Raw genomic sequence first — 22,091 nt, 5'->3', positions numbered from 1 at the left:
TAATCTTTAGTGTTTCTTACTACACACAGCCAGAAATATGATAAGAATAACATAAACCTTTGCTGAAGGAATGATTTGCTTCTTTAAAAGAAATTAAACTAAGAATGATCTGTAAATTAACTGTCAATTTAACCTTAATATATATAAATTCCCTTACATTTTCTAAAACAAATATAATTTGGGCCCTCAGTTCCACTTAGTCTCTATTAATTCTCTTATTTTCCATTTACTTTCTTTACTTCCTTGGAATTTTATTTTTTACTCATTGTTGAGTAATAGAATTATAGCACTCTGGGTGATCCCTCCCTTTGCTTTTCATTCTTCCCTAGTTACTCTGCTAATTCTTGTGAATACCTAAACAGTAGCTATGCTTAAGAGTAATTATGTCATCAAAAGTAAGTCATCCCATTTTATTGCACTGTTTTATTATCCTTTAATCAAATGTCTCCTGCTTATGCTAACATTTAGGAACTTGTTTCTTTGTATTGTTTTTGAGACATAGACTTATACTGTAGCCTAGGCTGGCGCGCATTTACCAAGGCTGGCTTCAATCTCCTGACAGTCCTCTTGCCTCACTTTGATTGCAGACATGAGGCATCACACCTATGCTTTCTAATCATAGGTTGTTTGTGTGGTTTTTGTTGTTGTTGTTGGTTTTTTTTTGCTTCTTTTACAATATATTTCTGAGAAGTGTTAAAATTCAAGTTAAATGCTCCAAGACAAAAGGATTGCTGAGTTCTGTAACCAAGAGATGCTTTTAATAATATATTTCTACATGGGAACTAGTACTTTAACCTAATATAACAATTATTTGTCATTTCTCCCAATGTATCTTCCAGAACTATGGGAATTATATAAGTCTTTGATATTCCTACTGAAGATACATTACTGTTTTAATAACTCATAAATATTTTTAAGGAAAGTATTTTTAATATTTTTAAGAAAAGGATGTTTGGGTATTTATAGGATATATTAAATAAACCATTAAAGTAAAAGTCGTACCTTTAATTCCAGCATTTATGAGACAGAGGCAAAGGCAAGCAGCTTCAGTTTAGGACCATGATTGTCTACATAATGAGATGAGACCCTGTCTTTATAAAAAGGAAAAATTTGGGGGGCTGGAGAAATGGCTCAGAAGTTAAGAGCACTGCCTGCTCATCCAAAGGTCCTGAGTTCAATTCCCAGCAACCACATGGTGGCTCACAACCATCTATAATGGGGTCTGGTGCCCTCTTCTGGCCTGCAGACATACACACATAATATTGTATAAATAAAAAATAAAAAAAAAAAAAAGGAAAAATTTGTAGTGTCAGACCAGAACTGACACTATATAATGTATATAGTGGATGTCAGTTAACTACTAAGCACTAAGACTGGCATGAAACAACTGTGTACAAATCAAAGAGCATTCAGAGCTTAGTTGCAAGAGCAAATCTGAATCAAGATCAAAACAAAAAGGAGCATGCCCAACAGAAGTCAAGCAGTTCCCATTTTAAAAGGTCGCTCACTAGACTCCTGCAGATGCACAGTGAAGTATTGAGTAATTTATGGTAAAGTTTGTTGTAGTGAAACTTGAGGAAGATGTCAAGAGCAGAAAAACCTGTCTCCTTTTCCCACAAAGACATTGATTTAGCAACCCAGAACCCATTGAAAAGTTCCTGTCTCCCAGGAGAAGATGAAACCAGACCCAGTAAAACTAGTGAGTTGGTTTTGGTTTTTGTTACAGGCATGGTTCCCAGTATAGCACCATAGTATGATATAATCAAAAATAAGACTCTGTAGCTCCCAGCCCCCTCCAAAGGAAATAAGAGATTGTCTCAGTCTCACAAAATTGACTTCCATCTTGTTTGTCCTGGAGTTGCTACAATTCCCGGACAGTTTGGCCACTGTGCAGAGAATGATGGAGTGCTGCTGGGACTAGTACATGTCGTTGGCCGCCATTACCAGCTCATGAATGACAGCTCAGCCTTGACTTCCTCCTGCATGAAAGAATAGATCTTTGCATCCAGTACCCAATCTTCTTAGTGCTTTCCAGAAATGTGTCAGTCTTATAGTCTTCATCCTCTGTCCAGCACAGTGTGGCTGCCTGAGGAAATGCGGGGTTATGACACAGACTGATGCATGCCATAGTGCCTTGGCACAGAGCAAGTACACAAAAGCTATTGCTGCCACTCTCTCTAGGGGTGGGAAATAATCCATGGCACCTCCTAAACCTGTGATTAACTAAGTGGTGGAGTCCTCTCGTCTAAGGCATCAGTCTTTGAAGTTCAGTAGGATTCCACTTTTCTTTCATCTCTAAAAACCAAAACAGTTGCATATATATATATGCATATATATATATATAGAGAGAGAGAGAGAGATTAGTTAGAGAATATAAAAGTAATTTATTAAGATCAGTGAGGTCAATGAAAAAATTCAAATTCATGAAATAGGAACTTTGGACAAAGAGAATGTATTTTTTTTTAATTCTAAAGACTGTATACTAGCCTGACATTCACTTTAGGAGTTTAGATCAAGTGAAAGAATAAGATAATTTAAAGAGAGGAATTAAAATCTTAATAAATCTAATAAAAAATAGAGAATCAGGAATCGAAGATAAGTTACAGAGCTAACTCCTGGTAGCAGTTAGAGATAATCTTTAAAAAATATTTACCACAGTTTCAATAACTGCAAAACTGAATAATTTTAAGGGCAAAAGAAAGAGATGGGACTAAAAAAAGCAAATAGAGATGTGTAAAACATGTTCATTATAGAAGAAAATCTACAAAAAGATATGGCAATCCAAGAATAGGAACCATGAAGAGCTCCAAATAGGACCACAAATAATGTCTCCATGTGACATTGTAGTTAAATGCCAAGAGTACAGAAGAAAAACAAAATACTGAAAGCTCTAAGAGCATAATCCCAAGTTGCTCCTAAAGACAAACTCATTAGCATTACATCAGACCTCTCCTCTCAGGAGAAGTTCTAAGCCAAGAAAACATGGTAAATAGCTGCCAACTAAGATTATCAGCTCCAACCACGTTATTTAAAATCAATGGAGAAATAAAGACCTTCCAAGATGAACACAAATGAAAGCAACACATGCCAACTAAGCCAGCACTAAGGATTATATGTAAAAGATTCCAAAGCAGAAATGAGGAAAAGAGAATCGTGAAACCTAAGAATAATTTTCATGAGGAAAGATGAACAAATAAGAATTAGGAATGAATCCTGCATGTTCAACTCAGGGGAAAAAAACCACATCCTCTAGAATTAACAACAGCAAAAACTCATATGTGCAGTGCAAACTCAAGTTAAAACTAATCTAAAGAGCTTGTAAATGTTTCTATATATTGACAAAGGGAACAATCCATTACAGAAAATGTAACTGCCATTTGTATGTGTGCAACAAATGTCGGTGTGCCCACTTTCTTAAATATTATCAGTAGATATAAAAGGATATAATAATAGTGGAAAATGTCAGTAACCTACTCAATATCAGTAGATAGATCATCCAAGTGGGAAAAGTTAACACAAACTTCAGAGTGAAATTATACACTTAACAGGTATCCTTTAGATGAATAGCTACAGGTGATTGGAAGTAACTTAGAGAAGGATTTGTCTTGCCCAGAAATGAGCACCCTAAATGGTTATCAAATCATAAGTGCCCATCCTTAAAAGACTATACATATAAGCAACAGTAAATAAAAACTCCTGATTGGCTCACATTTGAGACCATTAATTTTTTAAGAGATAATACATGACAGAATATGGAAGGGGTAGAGAGAGGGAGAAAATGTTGTTATATTTTAATTTTGAAAGGGATTATAGAGATGTAGAAGAGTAAAGGGGAGAACAGACAAATTATAACAAAAGGTGTAAATCTGATTGAAGCATACATCTGATACATGCAGATGTCATAGTGAAACCCATTATTTTATATAGATGAATATTCTTATAATCCTAACTCTGAAAGCAGTCAAAAGGATGGAAAGTTGAGACCAGTCTGAGCTATATAGCAAGACTCTATCAAGCTTTTTTAATTGACTTTAAAATAAAATACATTGGGCCAGAAACATAAGTCAGCAGAAAAAAGTAGTGCTGCCAAAACTAAAGACTTGAATCTAATTCCTGAGACCCACGTGGTAGAAAGAGAGAGCTGATTCCCACAAGTTGGCTTTTGACCTCCAAGTGCTGTGACATGTGCCTTCCTTCAATAACTATATGTAATTTTCAGGTTTTTAAGAATAAATCAGATAAATTAGCCGTGTTTCTGGAATATAATCCCAGTGATAAAGATAGGTTTTTGTCCCACCTGTGAACACAGGGTTTTGCAGTATTTATACCTCAGTACCATCAATATTGTTAGACTGTTCTACAAGAGTCAACATTCATCCCATCACCTATAGCATTTTTCAGTTTCCTGCACTTGAAGATGAATAAAAGATCAGCCAGAGAAAGCCCTTAGACAGGAATTCAGGGCCAGGTAGTTTAGAAGGATCCATGGAAGTAAAGGTAAGAAAGGAAGAACCAAGGTTACATTTTAACCTCAAAAAAACATAGTAATTATTAAGAATCTTATCTTTTTTGGGTCTTTTTTTTACTTTGATGCTTTATGTCGCCTTTGAAAATACAGTTCTAAATGTTCTAATACTGAACGTTTCTGATTTGTTCTTACGGCAGACTAACCAACACTTCCTGAAAACGGTAACTGAACAAAACATGGAGATCGAGAAACTTCGAAAACATCTTAGGTATTTTCAGGCATGATATTTATTATTAATGTTTTTATTATTAATGAATTCGGGGAAACTTCCTTATATTTCCATAGATTTTCCTATCTTTTTTCTCCCTCCCTTTTATTAAACCTTTACCAGAAACATTCTGTGTATATGAGCATCAGCCATGGGAAGAGACTGAAAGCAGTCAGTCCAGTGATGACTCTACCATGTATGTGAAGGGATCGTAAGCCAGTGCTACAATAGAAAACTAACTCCTAGAAAAGTGTTCTGCCTGTCTTTATCTTTCATTAGACTCTGCCTGAGGAGCAGGAGCTCCAAAACCTGTTATTTCTTAGCAGATAGTCATAGGGAGTACCAGTAGGGAGTGGGGAACAGAGATTGGGAAGAGAAGATATGCCTAGTACAGATAGCCATTGACTTCCTGTCCTTCTTTTCTTTCTGTTTTTATGATAGAACTTCAAACTAAAAGCAGTTTCCGAAAGAAGGGGTTTTTTTTATATGCTTACCCTTCCGTTGCACTGCCCATCACTGGGAAGACAGGGCAGGAAGTATTGCAGAGACCATGGAGGAATGGTGCTTACTGACTCTGTCTCTGGCTTGCTCAACTACCTTTCTTGCACAGCCAGGGCCAACTGCCCAGAAATGGCACTGCCCATGGTGAACTGGGTCCTCCCACATCAGTATTAAAAAAGAGAACCCCCCTCCCAGATTTGTGTAAGGCCAGCCTGGTGGAGGCAATTCCTTTGTTTTCCCTCTTCTCAAATGACTCTTAAATTATATCACAGTTGACTGAAAAACAAACAACGTAAAAGCAGTGAGCACATTTGTCATCCATGGAACACTGCACTTACGAGGAGGAATTTTTTTATCATCTAGATTTTTGTAATTTATTGTAATATAAACTCAGAATATTCACTGGTAATTATCTGGAACTTATTGAAAACTGCTGTAATGTAATGTCCCCCTTCCGTCTCTGGTTTTGACAGGCCTTTGACTAGTTTGGCTGAGGACTGCCGTTTGTGAGTTCACTTGTCCTTTTCAAAGAACCCACTCTGTTTCATGATCTTTGTGTTGTTTTCTTAGTTTTTCATTTCATGAATTTAAACTCTGGTCTTTATCATTTGTTTCCTTGTGCAGATTTGGAAGAAAACTTTTCTAAGACCTTGAGTTTTATTATTAGATTATTTATTTGGGATCTCTAATTTTTTGATGTAGACATTTGTTACTACAAAGCTCCCCGTTATCCCTGCTTTTCACTGTTTCCCCCTGGTTCTAGTGTGTTGTGCTTTCATTCTCATTCGATGCTAAGAATTGTTTTATTTCCTTACTGATGCCTTTAGGGACTTCAAAAATTCCTTTAGTGATTCAAAAATGTGTACTTTGGGGGCTGGAGAGATGGCTCAGTGGTTGAGAGCATTGCCTGCTCTTCCAAAGGTCCTGAGTTCAATTCCCAGCAACCACATGGTGGCTCACAACCATCTGTAAAGAGGTCTGGCGCCCTCTTCTGGCATTCAGGCATACAGACAGGATATTGTATACGTAATAAATAAATGAATAAATATTTTTAAAAAAATGTGTACTTTGCTGCTTCAGGGTGGAATAACTTGTGATATCTATTAAGTCCATTTGATCTCTCGTTTAACTCTCAAGTCTTTTGTTATATTTTATCTGGATGACTTAGTTATTGATGAGAATGAAATATTATTGAAGTCACCCATTATTGTTGCTTTAAGTCCATTTGGCCCTTTATGACTAGTAGTTTTGATTTATAATATTAGGTATAGTACTGTTGAGTGCACATATTTTTGCTATACTAATATCCTTCATTGATATAAATTGGCTGTTCTTTTTGTTTGGTTTGTTTTGCCTTCTTTTTGACAAAGATATTTAAACAAGTACAACAAAATAAATAGGTAAGAAATTAGGAACACCTTCAAAAAACTTTAATATTAGTGACTAGGGAGGTGATTCCGTGGGTAAGATTTCCAAGCATGTGAACCTAAATTGAGATCCTAGCAGAGATATAAAAAGCTAAGCATAGCTGTGCATGACTACAACATCAGCACTGAAGTGGAAAAAGAAGAAAATTGACAGACGTTGAGGCCTTTACCCTCGCTGAGAAAATGGGGACCTTGCTTTCTGTGAGAAATAAAGGAAAAGACTTGATGGTCTCCTCTGGCCTCTACACGTGCATGTGCATGAGGCAAATATATCTATGTACACACATGAGCAAACACATGACATCTTACTCAGAGAAGTAAATTTGAAGAAATAGAAATTTGCAATGATGGATTAAGAAATCTCAGCAAAGAAACAGAAAATCTAAAAACAAAACAAAATTGAGAACTACTTACAGCAGAATTAGAAACTTCAATTCTTTCATAAGAGTATTTCCCCATACCTTTATATTTCAAAGTAATGTAAGTTAGAATAATTTGTCTAAAAGAGTGTGTTGTTATGAGACAGAAAGATTGAAAGAGGTATAGTAATCTAAAATTAGCTTGATAAAATAGTAAAATGTCAATTACCATGGGAAAAAAATCTTATTGTTATTTTTAAGGGTGAGATTGATGAAATAAAACAAAACAAAATATATTTATGGGAGTGTACTATAACAGCATTAACATTATAAGTAATAGGGAACTATCATGTTGGGAATAGTTGCTATATATAAGAAAGTTTTATGAGAGTTTTTTCTTCCTCATTTATTTTTATATAGGTTTGTGGGTTTAATATCTAAATTGAGAAACAAGACTCCAGAGTTTTTTTTTTTTAATAAGATAATCTAAATATTTCTACTGCTATTTCAGCCATTGTGTCTCTACATTTACTGGCCTATTCCTCTGGTGTGGCCTGGCCATGAAGGCTGCAGCTCGGTGGGAATTGTGTTCCTGCAGTTACAGGCCCTGTCACTGTCACTAAAGGTTGCTTTAACTAAATCTCTCTTGCTATAAAGACAACTGGAGATTCAAAGGCTAGGGCGAAAACCAGCAAACTCAGAGAGGTGAACTAGCAACAAGCTAACCTCTCCTCGCTGGTATCTCCCAAAGAGAGCTTCCTTCTGCACCACTCCAAGTCCCTCCCAACAAGTACCTGGGTGTCTGTCTAACTCTTCCAGATGCCCTCTTATTCCCTATGATTAATTTCTGTCAACTAGTTGCTAACTCAGCCTCCTGATCCAAGGTTAATTTTATTTAATTAATACAAATACAATCTTGGGCTTCACAGTGTGATTGAATATCCCCAAACAGCAGGCAGCCTACTTGTTCATCACCAAGGGAACTGTAGGTAAAATATAGTAATTAGGTGTATGGAAAACTAGGCATCAACAGCAAGCATTGGTGTATTTCATATAAATAGATAATAAAATCCAAAACATCGATCTAGAAAATAATGTTTACATTACACAGGTAGGGATCTTTAGTATAAAAACATGCACTAATAGCATCTATGGCATGAACTTTCAAAACAAGAGGGACCACCAAACACAACTGAAAGCTTTGTGATGACAGTTGAAAACAATGAGTCATCTAACAGTGTGCTTAACTCTAAATTCAGAAAAGATTGCAAGGAAAAGATATCTGTAGCATATAGAGGATGACTTAGAGTGTAGAGATAGATCCTGGAAGAAAGAAGAGTCAGGAAACTGATTGATGATGACCTGCAGTCATGTACTGAGAAATAAAGTGGATATGGAAGATCCCTTGTTGAAAGGGAAAGTGGGAGAAGTGGGGACTAGAGGTCAAGGTAAACTATTACTAGTTGAACTGGCAGACATCATCTTAATGGCCTTTTTTTTTTAACTTCTTAATGTTATNTAAAAAAAAAAAAAAAAAAAAAAAAAAAAAAAAAAAAAAAAAAAAAAAACCTAAACCGAACCAAAGGCTTGAACTGTCTCACCCAGGGTTTTCCAACAGACTCAAGGAAGAGCCAAGTTGGAACTCATATCTTTTCAGTGCTACTCTTAGTGAGCTGCTAACCCTGGCTTTCTGACAGTATTCACAGCCGTGAAGAATCAAGAATGAGAGTTGATTGGAAAAGAAAGGATGATGAATGGGTTTGTTGGTTTTTGATATCTGTGTGGAAGATTCATTTGGGTTTGGACATTTGGTGTAAAGACTGCGGCTGAAGATTAAATGAGTTGAGAATGATAATGCTAGTTGTGGTTATCTGAAGCCTAAAAGGTCTTGAATGTTGCACTGCCCATAAGCAATTTTCCATATTATTTACCAATGGTATTCTATAGCTCAACATTAAGCAGTTCAGAGCTGTATACATAACGCTATGCCTGCTTTTGCTGCCACAGATTTGAAGGAACAGAAGGATAAGCAGATGCTTCTTTGAGGGAAAGGATGTTGCTTTCAAGTTTGACAGATTCTGAATGATGGGCATATTGACATTACCAAAATTCAGTTTTGAAATGCTCTATAATGCCATGCCAAGAAAAAGTAAATTAGAAATTCTTTAAACACATTTGTACTTACACTGAAACATAGTTTCATTTGTTGTCTGATAATATGATTCCAAAAACTAAAATCATGTGAATATATAATTAAAGCTTCTTTTGTTTTCCTTTTTGAGAGTTTTGGTGATACTCTGCCATAGCAAATGAAACAATTCAGGCTGTTTTCTCACAGCCTTCATTCCCTGGCCGTCCTTAGCCCTCCAGTGTAAAGTGCCCAGGGCCACTTTGCTGTTTCTCAAAAACCTCTTGCTTCCTTCTCTTTGCCTTTTGATTATTATTCTTTCTCAGAAAAAAATGTGTACGCTCTCTGGCTACACTTGCTTTCTGCAGGAGGGTGTTCTTCATTACACCAGAATTTTACCTTTTTCCTTACAGATCCACTTAGCACTTACTCGTTTAATTGAAATTTTATATTATTTCTCTGTAGTGCTTTTTTATTTCATTATATTTGCTTAGTAGCAAATATACTGAGCATAGTAAGCTCAAATTCTGCATGTTGGATATGTCTTTGAAAGAAAGGGAGCCAAACATGGTGGCACACACCTTTAGTTGCAGCACTGGGGAGGTAGACAAACAGATATCTGAGTCTGAGACCAGCCTGGACTACATAGTAAGTTCTAATAGTGAGATCTTATCTTAAAATGTATATATTGTCATTTGAGTGTATCTTTTAGGAATGATGGATTTTATCGGTGTAAAAGAATTTGCTCAAAAGATGGCCTGAGTCTAGCATATGTCAGACACTGACATGATATGATCAAATTTTATTTTTGAAAGAATATTTATAATATAATTCTTTATTGATTCTTTGAGAAATTTCACATCATTCACTCCAATCCTGCTCACCTTCTAGTCCCTCTATATCTTCCCTTCACTCCTGCAGCATCTCCCCACAAATGAAAACCCCCCAAAAATTAATTCAAAACAAAAAAATCTCCCTCGCTCCTCTGTTTTTCCCACCTCTCCAACACTTAGTCATTCATCCTAGCGACCTTGGCAGCTGTGGTGTGTCACTGCAGTATATTCTTGCGTCCATCCACAAACCTTCCTTGCAGTGAGTCATTGAACTGGTTCAAGACCTCTGGCTCTGGCACCCCATCATCACTAGAACCTCACCGAAACCCCTCTCAGATACTCTGCTATTGCCCTGAGTCATGGGGATCCTGCAGCTGTCATTCTGCACAGTCAATCTCTTCATGTATAGATGGGGTAGATGTTCGAGTGGACCAACCCACGGCCCAGGAGGTGGGTCTGGGTGGCAGAGAAGCTGGTCAGTCCTGGCCACTGGGACTGCCTCCCCTCAGGCAAGAGGTGGAGCCAGCTCTCCTATGCCCTGGCGAGGGGTGCAACCATCTCTCCATGGTAGGGAGGGTCAGCTCTCCTGCTGCAGCATCCAAAGAGGAGCAGGCCCAGTGACGGGCCCAGGCCAGAGCTCAGCTTGGCAAACAGATTTCAACATGCATAATTCCTATGTCATCCTGTGGTAACATAGGCTGTGAACATCAACACAGACCCTGGCTGCAGCAGTACCACAGGCCCAGAAATGGCCCTTGGCAGCAACTTGGGCCCAGATGTCTCCATGACCCCATTGGTAGCGCAGGCCGCCCAGATCAGTATGGCACTGGTGGCCGCATGGCCCTGAGACTCTAACGTGGTCTCAGATGGCTGACCAGACTCCAGACATCTACACAGCCCTTATTGGTAACAGGAGCTACAGACATCAGCTCAGACCTTTGGCAGCAGCCTGGGGCCCATGGGTCTTTCACCCACCTGGACCAAGTGGCACCAGGCTGGATTTTAAGGACCCAGGCTGGCCTATGGGTGTCTTTGGAAGAATATTTTAAGGAAAGCACAACAAAACAAAAAGAGATAAGAATTAAAGCAATTTAAATAACTTTATTTAAAATAATTTTAATTAACTGTGGATTTAACTTGGGTTTTGATTATTATATGGTGAGGGGATGCTTTTCTTTCTGTATGCTTCTTGGATATTCAAAGGAATATCTTTCTTTATGTTGGGAAAGTTTTCTTCCATAATTTTGTTAAATATATTTTCTGGGCCTTTGAGCTGTAATTCTTCCCCTTATTCTATTCCTATTATTCTCAGGTTTGGTCTTTTTATTGTGTCCCATATTTCCTGAATGTTTTGTGATGAGAATTTGATGGCTTTGCTGTTTTCTTTGATCAGTGCGTTTTTTTTCTCTATGGTGTCTTCAGAATCTGAGATTCTTTCTTCTATTTCTTGTATTCTATTGATTATGCTTGTTTCTGTAGGCTCTGCTCGTTGACCTAGATTTTCCGTATCCAGCTGGTCCCCAGTTTGTGCTTTCTTCCTTGCTTCCATTTCAGTTTTCAATTCTTGAACTGTTTCCATTACCTGTTTGTTTGTTTTTTCTTGGTTTCCCAGGGTCTCATGTACGTATTTACTCAATTCTTCAAACTTTTTGTTATACTTCTCATCCATTTCTATAAAGGTATTTTTTACATATTGTTTAAGGGACTCTATTGCTTTCATAAAGTCGATTTTTTCCACTTCTTCTGTGTTAGGGTGTTCAAGTCCTTCTGTTGTAAGATCATTGGGTTCTGGTGCTTTCATGTTGTTTTTCAGCTTATTGGAAGAATTTTTGCCTTGGCGCCTGCCCATCTCCTCCTATTGATGATCTCTAATTGGTCTTTTAAAACCAGATCAGGTTTCCCTGCTGGCCAGAGGCTCCTCTTGCAAAATTCCCTCGTTCTGTTTCCTGGCTCCTGCCAGGGGCCAAGATCCCTCTCACCCCTCAGATGCGTCTTCAGGAAAAGAACCAGGTTCCCTGTTTGCCCAGGACCTCGCCAACCAAAGGCCTACCTCTTTGATTTAATTGTCCTGGGGCGATCTGCTCTTGGTGTTGCACTGGTCCCTGTCGCCTGCGTTGTCTGCCACTGTGTCAGTACCCGCCGGTCCCGGCCTGGATTTAACTTGGTGTTAAGATATGTGCCTAGCTTGTTCAGTGCCCTACATCTGGTCTCCAAATAATAATTATTTTTAATTAATTTTAGCCATTCATTAAAACATTGATATTATTTTTACATGAGGAATGTGTAATTTTCTAATCAGTATTGACTGAGAATTGGGAACTAGGTATATAATTCAGTGTTAGGGTTCTTATTTGACACATGCAAAGCCTTGAGTTTACTCCTTTGTATCACTCCCAAAAATTATTGTAGATTTAACTATATAACATGATTTCTGAACCAGAAAAGGTTCTTATAAATTTATGGGTTATGTGACATGATCCTCCTCAATTGTTTGACCATCTCATCCCTGACTCTTCAATAGTTTCTATTAAGTTTTTCTTAACTCATTGTACTGTAAGCTGTCTCCATCCAAGTGGTCAGAGGGCCTTAAAACACAATGGCCTGTAGACTGAGCTTATTGCTCTATCTCCCAACCCTTTTTTCTGTTTGTAGATAGTGCCATCCAGTTGCTGATTGAGAAGAGCAGGAGGCATCATACTGTTATGTTTCCCAGCTCTACGTTTAAAGAGTCTCGCTTTCTTACCACTGTGTCGGCACTGCCCTCGCTGCCTCTCCCATGTGAGCCACTGCAGAAAGCCCTCTGGCTCTCCATTTCCCTCCCCTTTTCTGTCCTTCTCTTAAAATACTCTTTCAAAAGAACTTTTGATGCTGCTGCTTCATGTCAGTGACTGCCCGGAATGACAGTCTTCTGTGGGCTGCCCGCAGGCCACTCCTCACACAGCTTCCTGAACTAGTGCCAGTTTTCCAGACAAGCAGATTGTCTAAAATTCCTTCCTTTAACAAATGTCCTCCCAATATAAAAGTTCAGCTCAAGTGTCCCGTAATTTTAGATAACTTTTTCTGAATCTTTTTATTTCTTCCCATTCAAAGCTCAACATGTAGTAGAGTTTGTAGGAATGTTGGTCTGTTATAGTATTAACACGTTATTGTATGTAATTTCTATTTTCATCTCGCCAACTTGTAGGGTCCATGAAAGATGATAAGAAAATATTCTGAGTGATTAACTTTTCAAGTTAAATAGCTAAATTGTCCTTTGTTGAAATGATAAAATAAACTAATCTATTTTTATGGGTTTTCTATTCATGTCACTTGCTCTAGAATCTTTCAGAGGCACAACTGCTTTCTTAGTGTTTCATTATTCAAAAAATCTTTGTATTATATGCTATATTCATCTACTCAGGAATGGATGACTACATAGTGGTGTGATTTCCAAATGAGCACACCTGATCAATCATTTTGATGTAGTAAACAAAAACATTGTACCATTCGTATCAGAAAACATTCCGTTTTCTATTACAGATCCAGCCTTTAAGCTGTATTGCTTATATCTATTTTATTACCAATAATATCAAAACTTCAATAAGTAACAAAGGTAAATGCTTAGTGCTATCAATATTTAAGTAAAATCCAAGACATTTTAAAACTGTTCATGAAATCATTTATGAGTGAATAGTTTTATTGAAGATCATAAGAACTGATGATATAAAATGCAGTTCTTGATCTCATGCTATCATATTGAATGTAATATATAAATTATGTAAATTGAAGTTTATGTATATTCATTGTGTTCATTTCAAGACATTTTGACAAATGCATACTTTTTTCCCAAAAGTATGTGTGCCAGTAACTTTTATATACCACTTATTTTTAAAATGTACTTTTGCCAGGTAATGGTTTTATTTTAACTGAGATAACAGATTTTTCTCAGATGTTTCATGTTTCAATTTGAATAATATTGTGTCTTCTATTATAAAATGCTGTGGGAATCTGGAATTCATGTACCACTAGTTTTGATTCATCGTGTCTCTTGGAATCTCTCCTATGTGAGAAATGGCCTTGAGCAGATGTGCTTAGTCATAGAATTGCCAGACAGCTCCTTATGTGTTGGCAGCCAGCTTCCTGAGCATAGAAAATGAAAACAGGTTCTAGGATGAGGATAGAGCTTGCCTGCCATTTTTCTGTCTCTTCACGATGTTTAACCTTAATGTTATCTAAGGCATGGCTATATTATACGTTTTCTTTAAATTTTATTTTTCTTAGACTTTGAAGAACAAAGACTATTCCATTTTACTTGTAGAATACATGCATGGGTCATGAGTAGACCTTGGCAGTAAATAATATTAAGATTTCTTGTTTCAGGAGTTGGACAAAGGGAAAATAAAAATATACAGTGTTATCCATAAGTTCTAAATCTACTAAGAGATGACTGATTATTTAAGAGTATTTTACTAATATTTAAAACTGTCTTTGGCGAATATTCTGAAGTTTTGCAGCTATTTCGGTTGTGCTTTGGTCTTGTATGCTGTGTGAGAAGCATAGACTGTGTGCTCTGCCCTGCGTTTACATTCTGTTCCTACATCGCCTTAGTCCAGTTCAGCTGGTTAGCAAGACCATAGAGTGAAATAGGTTGGAAACATGATATAGTTATTTCTTTATAGTTCAAGAAGATGGCAAGGCCAAGATCAAGACACCAGCAGGTTCGATGTCCATGGGGGCTCTGGTTTACAAATTGCACCTTCTTGGTGCGTCTTCACATGGTGGAAGTGGCTCCGCTACCACCTCATCACCTCCCAGAGCATCCCACCTCCTGATGCCATCACCTGAGATTGTCTCAGGGCTGGACTGTCACAGGATTTTAGCATGTAGGTTGTGAGAGCACAGGGGCATTCAGACAAGCAGCGTCTGTTTACTGGTGGAGGGTTTTGAAAAGTTGCTAATTGCATGAAGCTTAGTTTCCTCATCTCCAGTGGGTCTAACACTATCTTAGAAGGTCATCCATTCTCCTTTAGCATCCAATCTATCTAGGTAGGGAAGTATTTTCTCATAGCATTTCTATAACTATGCCTTGTATTCCTAAGGGTTAATTCTCTTTTGCAGGGTTCTTTTGAATCCTCCTATGTCAGAACTTGCTGACAATTCTCAGGTTATAGTTTTCTTCTTCCATCCTCTAAAATTACTTTGAAGAATCTGTTTATTTTACTTACTGTAGAATTTCCTCTTCTATTTTGTATTTGTTTCTGATTTTCTTCTCTGACCTTTGGGGCCACTTCTCAGCCGCCTTTGTCTTCCTGATGTCCTCATCTGACCCACTGAAAATAGGTATTTCTTAAATTTCTATTGCTTTTACTCAATTCCTCCTTTCTTAACGTCTACTCTACCCAAGTTCATTAATTTCAAAAATAATGTTTCCCAAATACATATAGTTTGTGTTGGTCTGCCTGTTGACCTCAAAACTTGAATTACTAGGTCAGCTATTTGGGGGTTTTATTGTTTTACCAGGGTCTTGCTCGGTAGCCCAAGCTGACCTAGAGCTCATTAGATAATCCAGGTTGGCATCCAGTTTGTTATCTTCCGGTCTCAGCCTCCTGTATGCTGGGATTATATTCATGTACCACCTTACCTAACTAAACTTTGTATTTTTCTGTAGCAGTTACTCTGCCTCTGGGGAGAAAGAATATTTTAGGGAGCAAAGGAGATTGCTCAGTTAGTAAAGTTTTCCTATGCAAGCATGAGAAAATCCTTATAAAACAGACAGATAGGCAGGGTGCTATATTCCAGTGCTGGGGAGATAAAGATGGGGATCCCGAGGCTCACTGGCCAGCCAGTCCAGCCTAATAAAAGAGGCCCAATACTTCTATAGTAGTAAATTGTGTGTGTGTGTGTGTTTTATTAAGGCTTCCACAAATCATTACTCTAGGATTGTCCATACCTGAACAGTGAATGAGTAAAACATGAAGACACAGTGGTGCTTATAGGTGATGTTTTCATCTTCTGCTTTGCACGCATTTATTTGAGTTGCATTCCATCTTCTGTGAGCTCATAGTTCCACAAGGAAGAATCCATGTAGTATTAATTTTAATGCAATGTGATCTTTTAATATGCAAGGAATTATTATTATAAGGATTGCAACTGGGATATTATGTAGACAAAACCAATGAGGACTTGACAAGGGAAACTTTTAACTTGGTAAATGCTGAAAAATTAGGAAAAGAGGGAGAGACTTATGCAATAAAAATGGAAAAATAAAGAGTGTCCTCAGGAAGCACATGTCTTGTATGTTCTCTGTTAAACCTCAACAGAGTACATGGGAGGAACTTCCAGGAGATGAGACTTTGGGACTAACTGATAGTGACCGTTTTTCCATATACAGCTATATAGAATTTTAGTCAAAAATAATGAAAATAAAACTTTCCATTTTGACTGAGAAATCTAGAAATAAGTTTTAAGGTGGAATTTTAAGCCTGAAGCTGGGCCTGGTGGCCCCTGCCTGTAATCTCAACACTTGAGGATAGGGAATGGACGCCGGGATCATTGTTCAGACCAGCTTCAGGCCTTTAAATCCTGTCTCAACAAAACACAGGAGGAGTTTGGGGAATCAGTCCTTAGAAGTGATAATGGTGCTAAAGGTTGAGCCATGAAAACAGAGAGGAATATGAACTTGGCAATTTAGAAGTTGCCTGATTACTTAAAATCAGATCAAAATAAGGAAAAGATCTATTAATAAGAGAATTTTTGTTCTCATGACAGTTGGTCGGGTGGTTTCATCACTAATAGTAACAGCACTGGGCTCAGGATGCCAGTGCTCGGCATGCTGAGATCCTCCCAACAGATGTTTGCAGTCTTACATTTAATTAGAGTTTACAGGGCACTTTAATGTACCTTATTTTCACTTGTCCAGTGACCCATGAAACAAATAGAAAATGCAACATTATAATCTTTCTGAAGGTAAGAAACCAAATTGCTATGAGTATTCAGATTTTACCCAGTTTTGTAATCATTGCTTTCAAGCTTTAAGTTCATTCTCATAGAAGCCAATCAGTAGTATTTTTCTAATTAGATAATTGAAGAAAGAGTAAATATAGTTAAATTCTTGCTATACTGAAATTCTCATTTAAACATGATCAATTTTTTTCTTAATTAAGATTGTTTGTACATTAAATGTAATTTGTCCAAATAAAGTATTCTTCATTATACCCCTCTATAATTAGCTATATTTTTCTTATTTATTTTTACATGTATTTTATTAGCAATAAGAAAATGATTCCAAATTTACCTTTGGGATCCATTTTTAGTTACATAAACGTTGGTGATGATTTTACAAAATTTTGAACTTTCTAACATAACATGAATTTTCTTTCTTCTTCAGGCAAGCCAAGTTAGATCTGAGAGTTGCAGTCACGAAAGTGGAAGAGTTAACTAAAGTGACTGAAGGTCTTCAAGAACAGATGCTGAAGAAGGTATAACCTTGGCAACCACTTATTTCCATTGACTGAAGCATAGTATGTTAAAACATCATAGTGTGAACAGATCATTAAAATGCAATTTATAGTCAAGTTTTACTTAACTTATCCTATGCAGATGGAAGATAAACATCTAATACCATAGTGTATATTGTTTATTAAAGTTTTTATTGTCTTAACAGGCTGATAAATCATAGAGAACTTTAAGAACAGTATTGAGGAAATGTCAAGTTTTGATTTAGAAGGATATTATTCTTAAAATTCTGATAGTTATTACTGTACGATATCTAAGCCTGATTTCTTAGAAGTAGATTGTAGATTTCCTGTAGTGATAGAGTAGAATGGAGAAGCATAAGAGCTCTCCCACAAATAATATTTTTTCAGGCATGGAAAACATAAAATAGAAACAAAAAAAGTAAGAATTCCTGAATTTTGGATTTCCAGCCTGATGTTTCTTCCATTTGACTTTTCAAAAAATAGCTTTATAGTGAATTAAGCACTCAAAACCAAACTTTAGGCCTGCAAGAGCCATTGGCCTTTTTAAAAGGACACGCTGACCACAAGAAGACCATGAAAGGAAAAGAAACCATTCCTCTCAGTTCGGATTCGTATTAATCTTTTGCCTGATAGCCAGGTTTCACATACGGACAGTCGAGAGCAGACTGAAGCCTCACTCAGCAAGGTAGAAAGACAGTGATCAAGTACATCCTAGAAATACAGTGAGCTTCAGAGAATATCTTATTTGAAGTATCTTATAGAGGACAAACCCCAAAGTTGGAAATTACAGAAAATAAATTTCTAGTGTCAAGGAAATCACAGTGAAAGTAAACCCTACCTCTGCCCCATCTGGATTGCCCCTCACATTAGGTTGGGGACACTCCATAGAACCTGCCTATATAAAAACAAAGGTGGAAATCAGCAAGAACTAGTCACAGATACCAACTGCTGTGTACTGTAGAACAAATTTCAGAGATCACATATAAACAAAGTTGTTTCCCACTTGAATAACACCTCACTGTAGTCCATAATATCAGTCCTCAATATATTGTTGACCATAGCCAGTTTTCAACCAAAAATTACTAAACAGGAAAGTATAATCTATGCTTGAAGGGCAAGGATTAGGGGGAGTAAGGATAGGCCATCAATAAAAGTTTTCTTTCAGTGGACCTGGTTGTTTAATGTAGAAGACCGAGCACTGGGAATTGATTGTTACATTTATGTTTAAGATGGGTTGGAGACACAGCTCAGTAGTCAGTGGTCTGTTACTTGCCTTGCGTGGGTGTAATGATGAATCTTCTCAACATGATGGGATTTAGAATCTCATGGAAAAAACATTTTGGATATCTGAGGGAATTTCTATATTAGGTTAATTGAGGGGAGCAGACAACATCATCCCATGGACTGAATTCCTGTACTGAATAAAGAGGAAAAAGTGAGCTGAGCACGAGAATTTAATTCTCTGTACTCCTGATTAATGGTGAAAGATGACCAACTACTCCATGCCCTTCCCTCTGTGTCGTCCCTGCTGTGAAGGACTCGGATCCCCAAACAGAGGCTGAGACAAACTTTCTTACACTTGTTTTTGTCACAGCACCAAGAAAAGTAACAATATAGTGAGCAGTGTCTAGTCAGTCTCCCTGCAGCTCTATGGATGGATGGATAGATAGATAGATAGATAGACAGACAGACAGACAGACAGACAGACAGACAGACAGATAGATGAATACATGAATAAAATTCAGTGAGGCATAGTGTAGTGGTACACACCTATGACCTCAGCACTTGGGAAACAGAGGCAAGAAGATAAGGAGTTCAAGATCATCCTTGGCTACATAGTGAGTTTAAGGACCCGCCTGAACTACTGTATAAGATCCTGTCTCAAAAAAGAAGACTGCTTAAGAAATTGTTTTCTTTTTTCCAAATTTTTTTAAATTAGAGTAAAATAAAGTCTAAATGAAGGAAAAGGTAGAAAATTTTGATTGTGAGCAAGAAAACAGTTTTAAAATAAAAAGTCTAGAACTTTTATAGTAACTGGAAAAAAGTTCACTGGATAGGCCCAAAAATAGATTTTAAAAGTTAGGATAAGCAAGGAAGTTCAACAGAGAGCATTAGAAATTTATTAGTCTAAGAACCAGGTTCAAATATTTAAGAGTTTTGTATACTAGTATGAAATAGTCCAACATAATTGCAATTGGAGTTCCAGAAAAGAGAAAGGCAAAAAACAACATGAAGTTAGAAGAAAATATTAACAAAAATATTAATGACCCCTAAAGAGGATGAACAACAACATCTCAGTCAGGTGGTGGTGGCGCACGCCTTTAATCCCAGCACCCTGGAAGCAGGAACAGGCGGATTTCTGTGAGTTCGAGGCCAGCCGGGTCTACAAGAGATAGTTCCAGGAAAGCCAGGGCTGTTACACAGAGAAACCCTGTCTTTAAAAAAATAAAATAAAAAACAAAAACAAAAACCATCTCTATGGAATCATGATAGATACTGATAGACAGTATTAAAGAAAAGACATTGAAAGCAGGACAGACAGGTGACCTAGACAGAGGAAGGGTGATAAGAATCATGGCTGAGTTTTCCACGAGAAGCTGTGAAGGCAGAAAACATTCCCAATGTATAGAAAATGCTGAAGGAGAGAACAGCTCTCAGTGCGTTCTATAGCCAGTGAAGCTGTACTTCAAAAATGAAAGCAAGACATTCCAAATAAATAACAATTCACTCCTGAAGACTTGGGTTTCACAGCATTCTGAAGGAAGTTTATGTATTGCTCGGTTGGTTCGGTTTCGTGGGGTAGGAACTGCTGGAACTCAAGCTGTGCTCAGACTGCTCAATCACATGTCTCACTGAGTCTGACCTCCTGATACTCCCATCTGGAAACTCCAAAAGCTGGGATTACAAGCATGAACCTCCATGCCTGCTGCTTTTATTTCTCCCTGAGATGTTTATGAGATCAAAGGAAATAGTACTAAGTAACAACTCAGATATAGGAAATAAACCACAAGTAGTAAGTCCAAAATAGTATGTATTACTACTGCTCGAAACATTAATTTTAAAAGAATCTGGTAAGCCACGCTTGGTAGATTGCACCTGAAATCCCAGCACTTGGGAAACAGAAGCAGGAAAACTGCCCCAAACTAAAGTCCTGCCTGGTTTATACAGTGAGTTCTAGACTAGCAATGCTACATAGGAAGACCCTGACTGGGAAAAAACTTTTTCAAAGATACTGTTAAAAATAATGAATAAATTAAAATGGTATCATTAAAAGTATTTATTATAAAGCAAGGCAAGCAAGGATGGGCAAGAAGCTTTTCTATAAAGATGTCTTAAATAAAACCTGTTGATAGTTCAAAGCATCACTCTGTCAGAAAATGCCCTGTGTTACTTTGATAGATCATGGGAAATAGTTAAGAGCATATTGTAACAGCAGAGTGGCCACATTTGGAACCTTTGCCTTGTTTGGCCAGAGGTACAATGGAAACACTGAAACATTGGAAGAAATCTGCTTGCAGTAATTCTTTTGATACTGTAATATAGTAGTGATAAAATTTGCCCCCAAACTCTTTCTCTTTGTACTATGTGTTTACTTAACGAAGTGTATATATATATCTTTAAACTTATATATTAGAATTCTAGTAACATAACTTTGTAGTCCACTGCGTTCGTCATGCTGGAAAGTGGTGCCTGTGTACTACATTATCAGATGCTTCAAGTAAGCTTCGGGTTCTCTGCTTTCTAGGAGGAAGATATTATGTCTGCCCAGGGAAAAGAGGAAGCATCGGATAGACGAGTTCAACAGTTACAGTCAAGTATAAAACAGTTAGAGTCAAGGTAATGCTTCTAACTGTGTCTCTATGCTCCATGTATGTGATATATAGTAGAGTTTCAATTTTATTTATTGGAATGGGTATTTTATAAATGCTAAATCAAAACTATAGCCATGGGCTTAAAATCTGAACATTGTTTTAAAAATTATACTATTATTATACTTTGAACATATGTTCAAAAATCATTTAGATGGCAATAGTGGCTCAAACCATTAATCCTAGCACTCAAGAGATAGAAGCAAGATCTTTGTTAGTTTGAGGATAGCTTTGTGTACATAGTGAATCCTAGAATAACTTCTATGTAGAGAGACTCTCTCAAAAAGAAAAAAAAATCATTTATATAATGCTTCTAGAGTCTAGACACCCAAGCATTGATTCGTTTCAATTTTGAGAGAACAAACACTTGCACCAAATTTAGACTAATACTTTTTTTTTGTTTTAGTTATATATTTTATGCACAAATTTCTATATATGTACAACTTCTACCATAATCAGTATATAAAAAAAAATTGCCCCAAAAGATTTTCTGTCCTCTATTTTGGTCCCAGATAACCACTGGCCTGCTTCCTACCATTACAGATATGTTCTAGCTGACATTTTTGCACATAAATGTATTTTTCCATATACATTTTCATAATTTTTTTACAACATTTCACAAATTTTCTTTTCATACATGTGTCATTTCTTCGAATACATATTTTAATTTAATTCATTCTTATGAATGATATTGCAGGGTTGCGTGACAATTGTATGTTCATTTCCTAAGGGATTGCAAACTGCACAAGTAACTGTATTTTACATTCTTACCAACAGTTTT

At 37.0% G+C, this 22,091-nt stretch overlaps 1 protein-coding gene across 2 annotated transcripts in view; it reads left to right on the top strand.

The window, feature by feature from the left end:
- Positions 1–22,091, top strand: part of Sclt1 (sodium channel and clathrin linker 1) — a 92,382-nt gene that overhangs the window by 21,786 nt on the left and 48,505 nt on the right. For both annotated transcript variants that reach the window (XM_050138404.1, XM_050138405.1), the window contains exons 6-8: positions 4,666–4,736; positions 17,351–17,441; positions 21,187–21,278. In XM_050138404.1, the coding sequence (XP_049994361.1) occupies positions 4,666–4,736; positions 17,351–17,441; positions 21,187–21,278 (254 nt within the window). The remainder of the gene's footprint in view (positions 1–4,665; positions 4,737–17,350; positions 17,442–21,186; positions 21,279–22,091) is intronic.

This window comes from Alexandromys fortis, unplaced genomic scaffold, assembly GCF_014885135.2.
Source record: "Alexandromys fortis isolate MF-2015 unplaced genomic scaffold, M_Fortis_MF-2015_v1.1 scaffold_15, whole genome shotgun sequence".
Lineage (NCBI taxonomy): Eukaryota > Metazoa > Chordata > Mammalia > Rodentia > Cricetidae > Alexandromys > Alexandromys fortis.
Note: the sequence above shows the minus strand (reverse complement) of the source record. Positions and strands in the feature narration are given on the sequence as shown.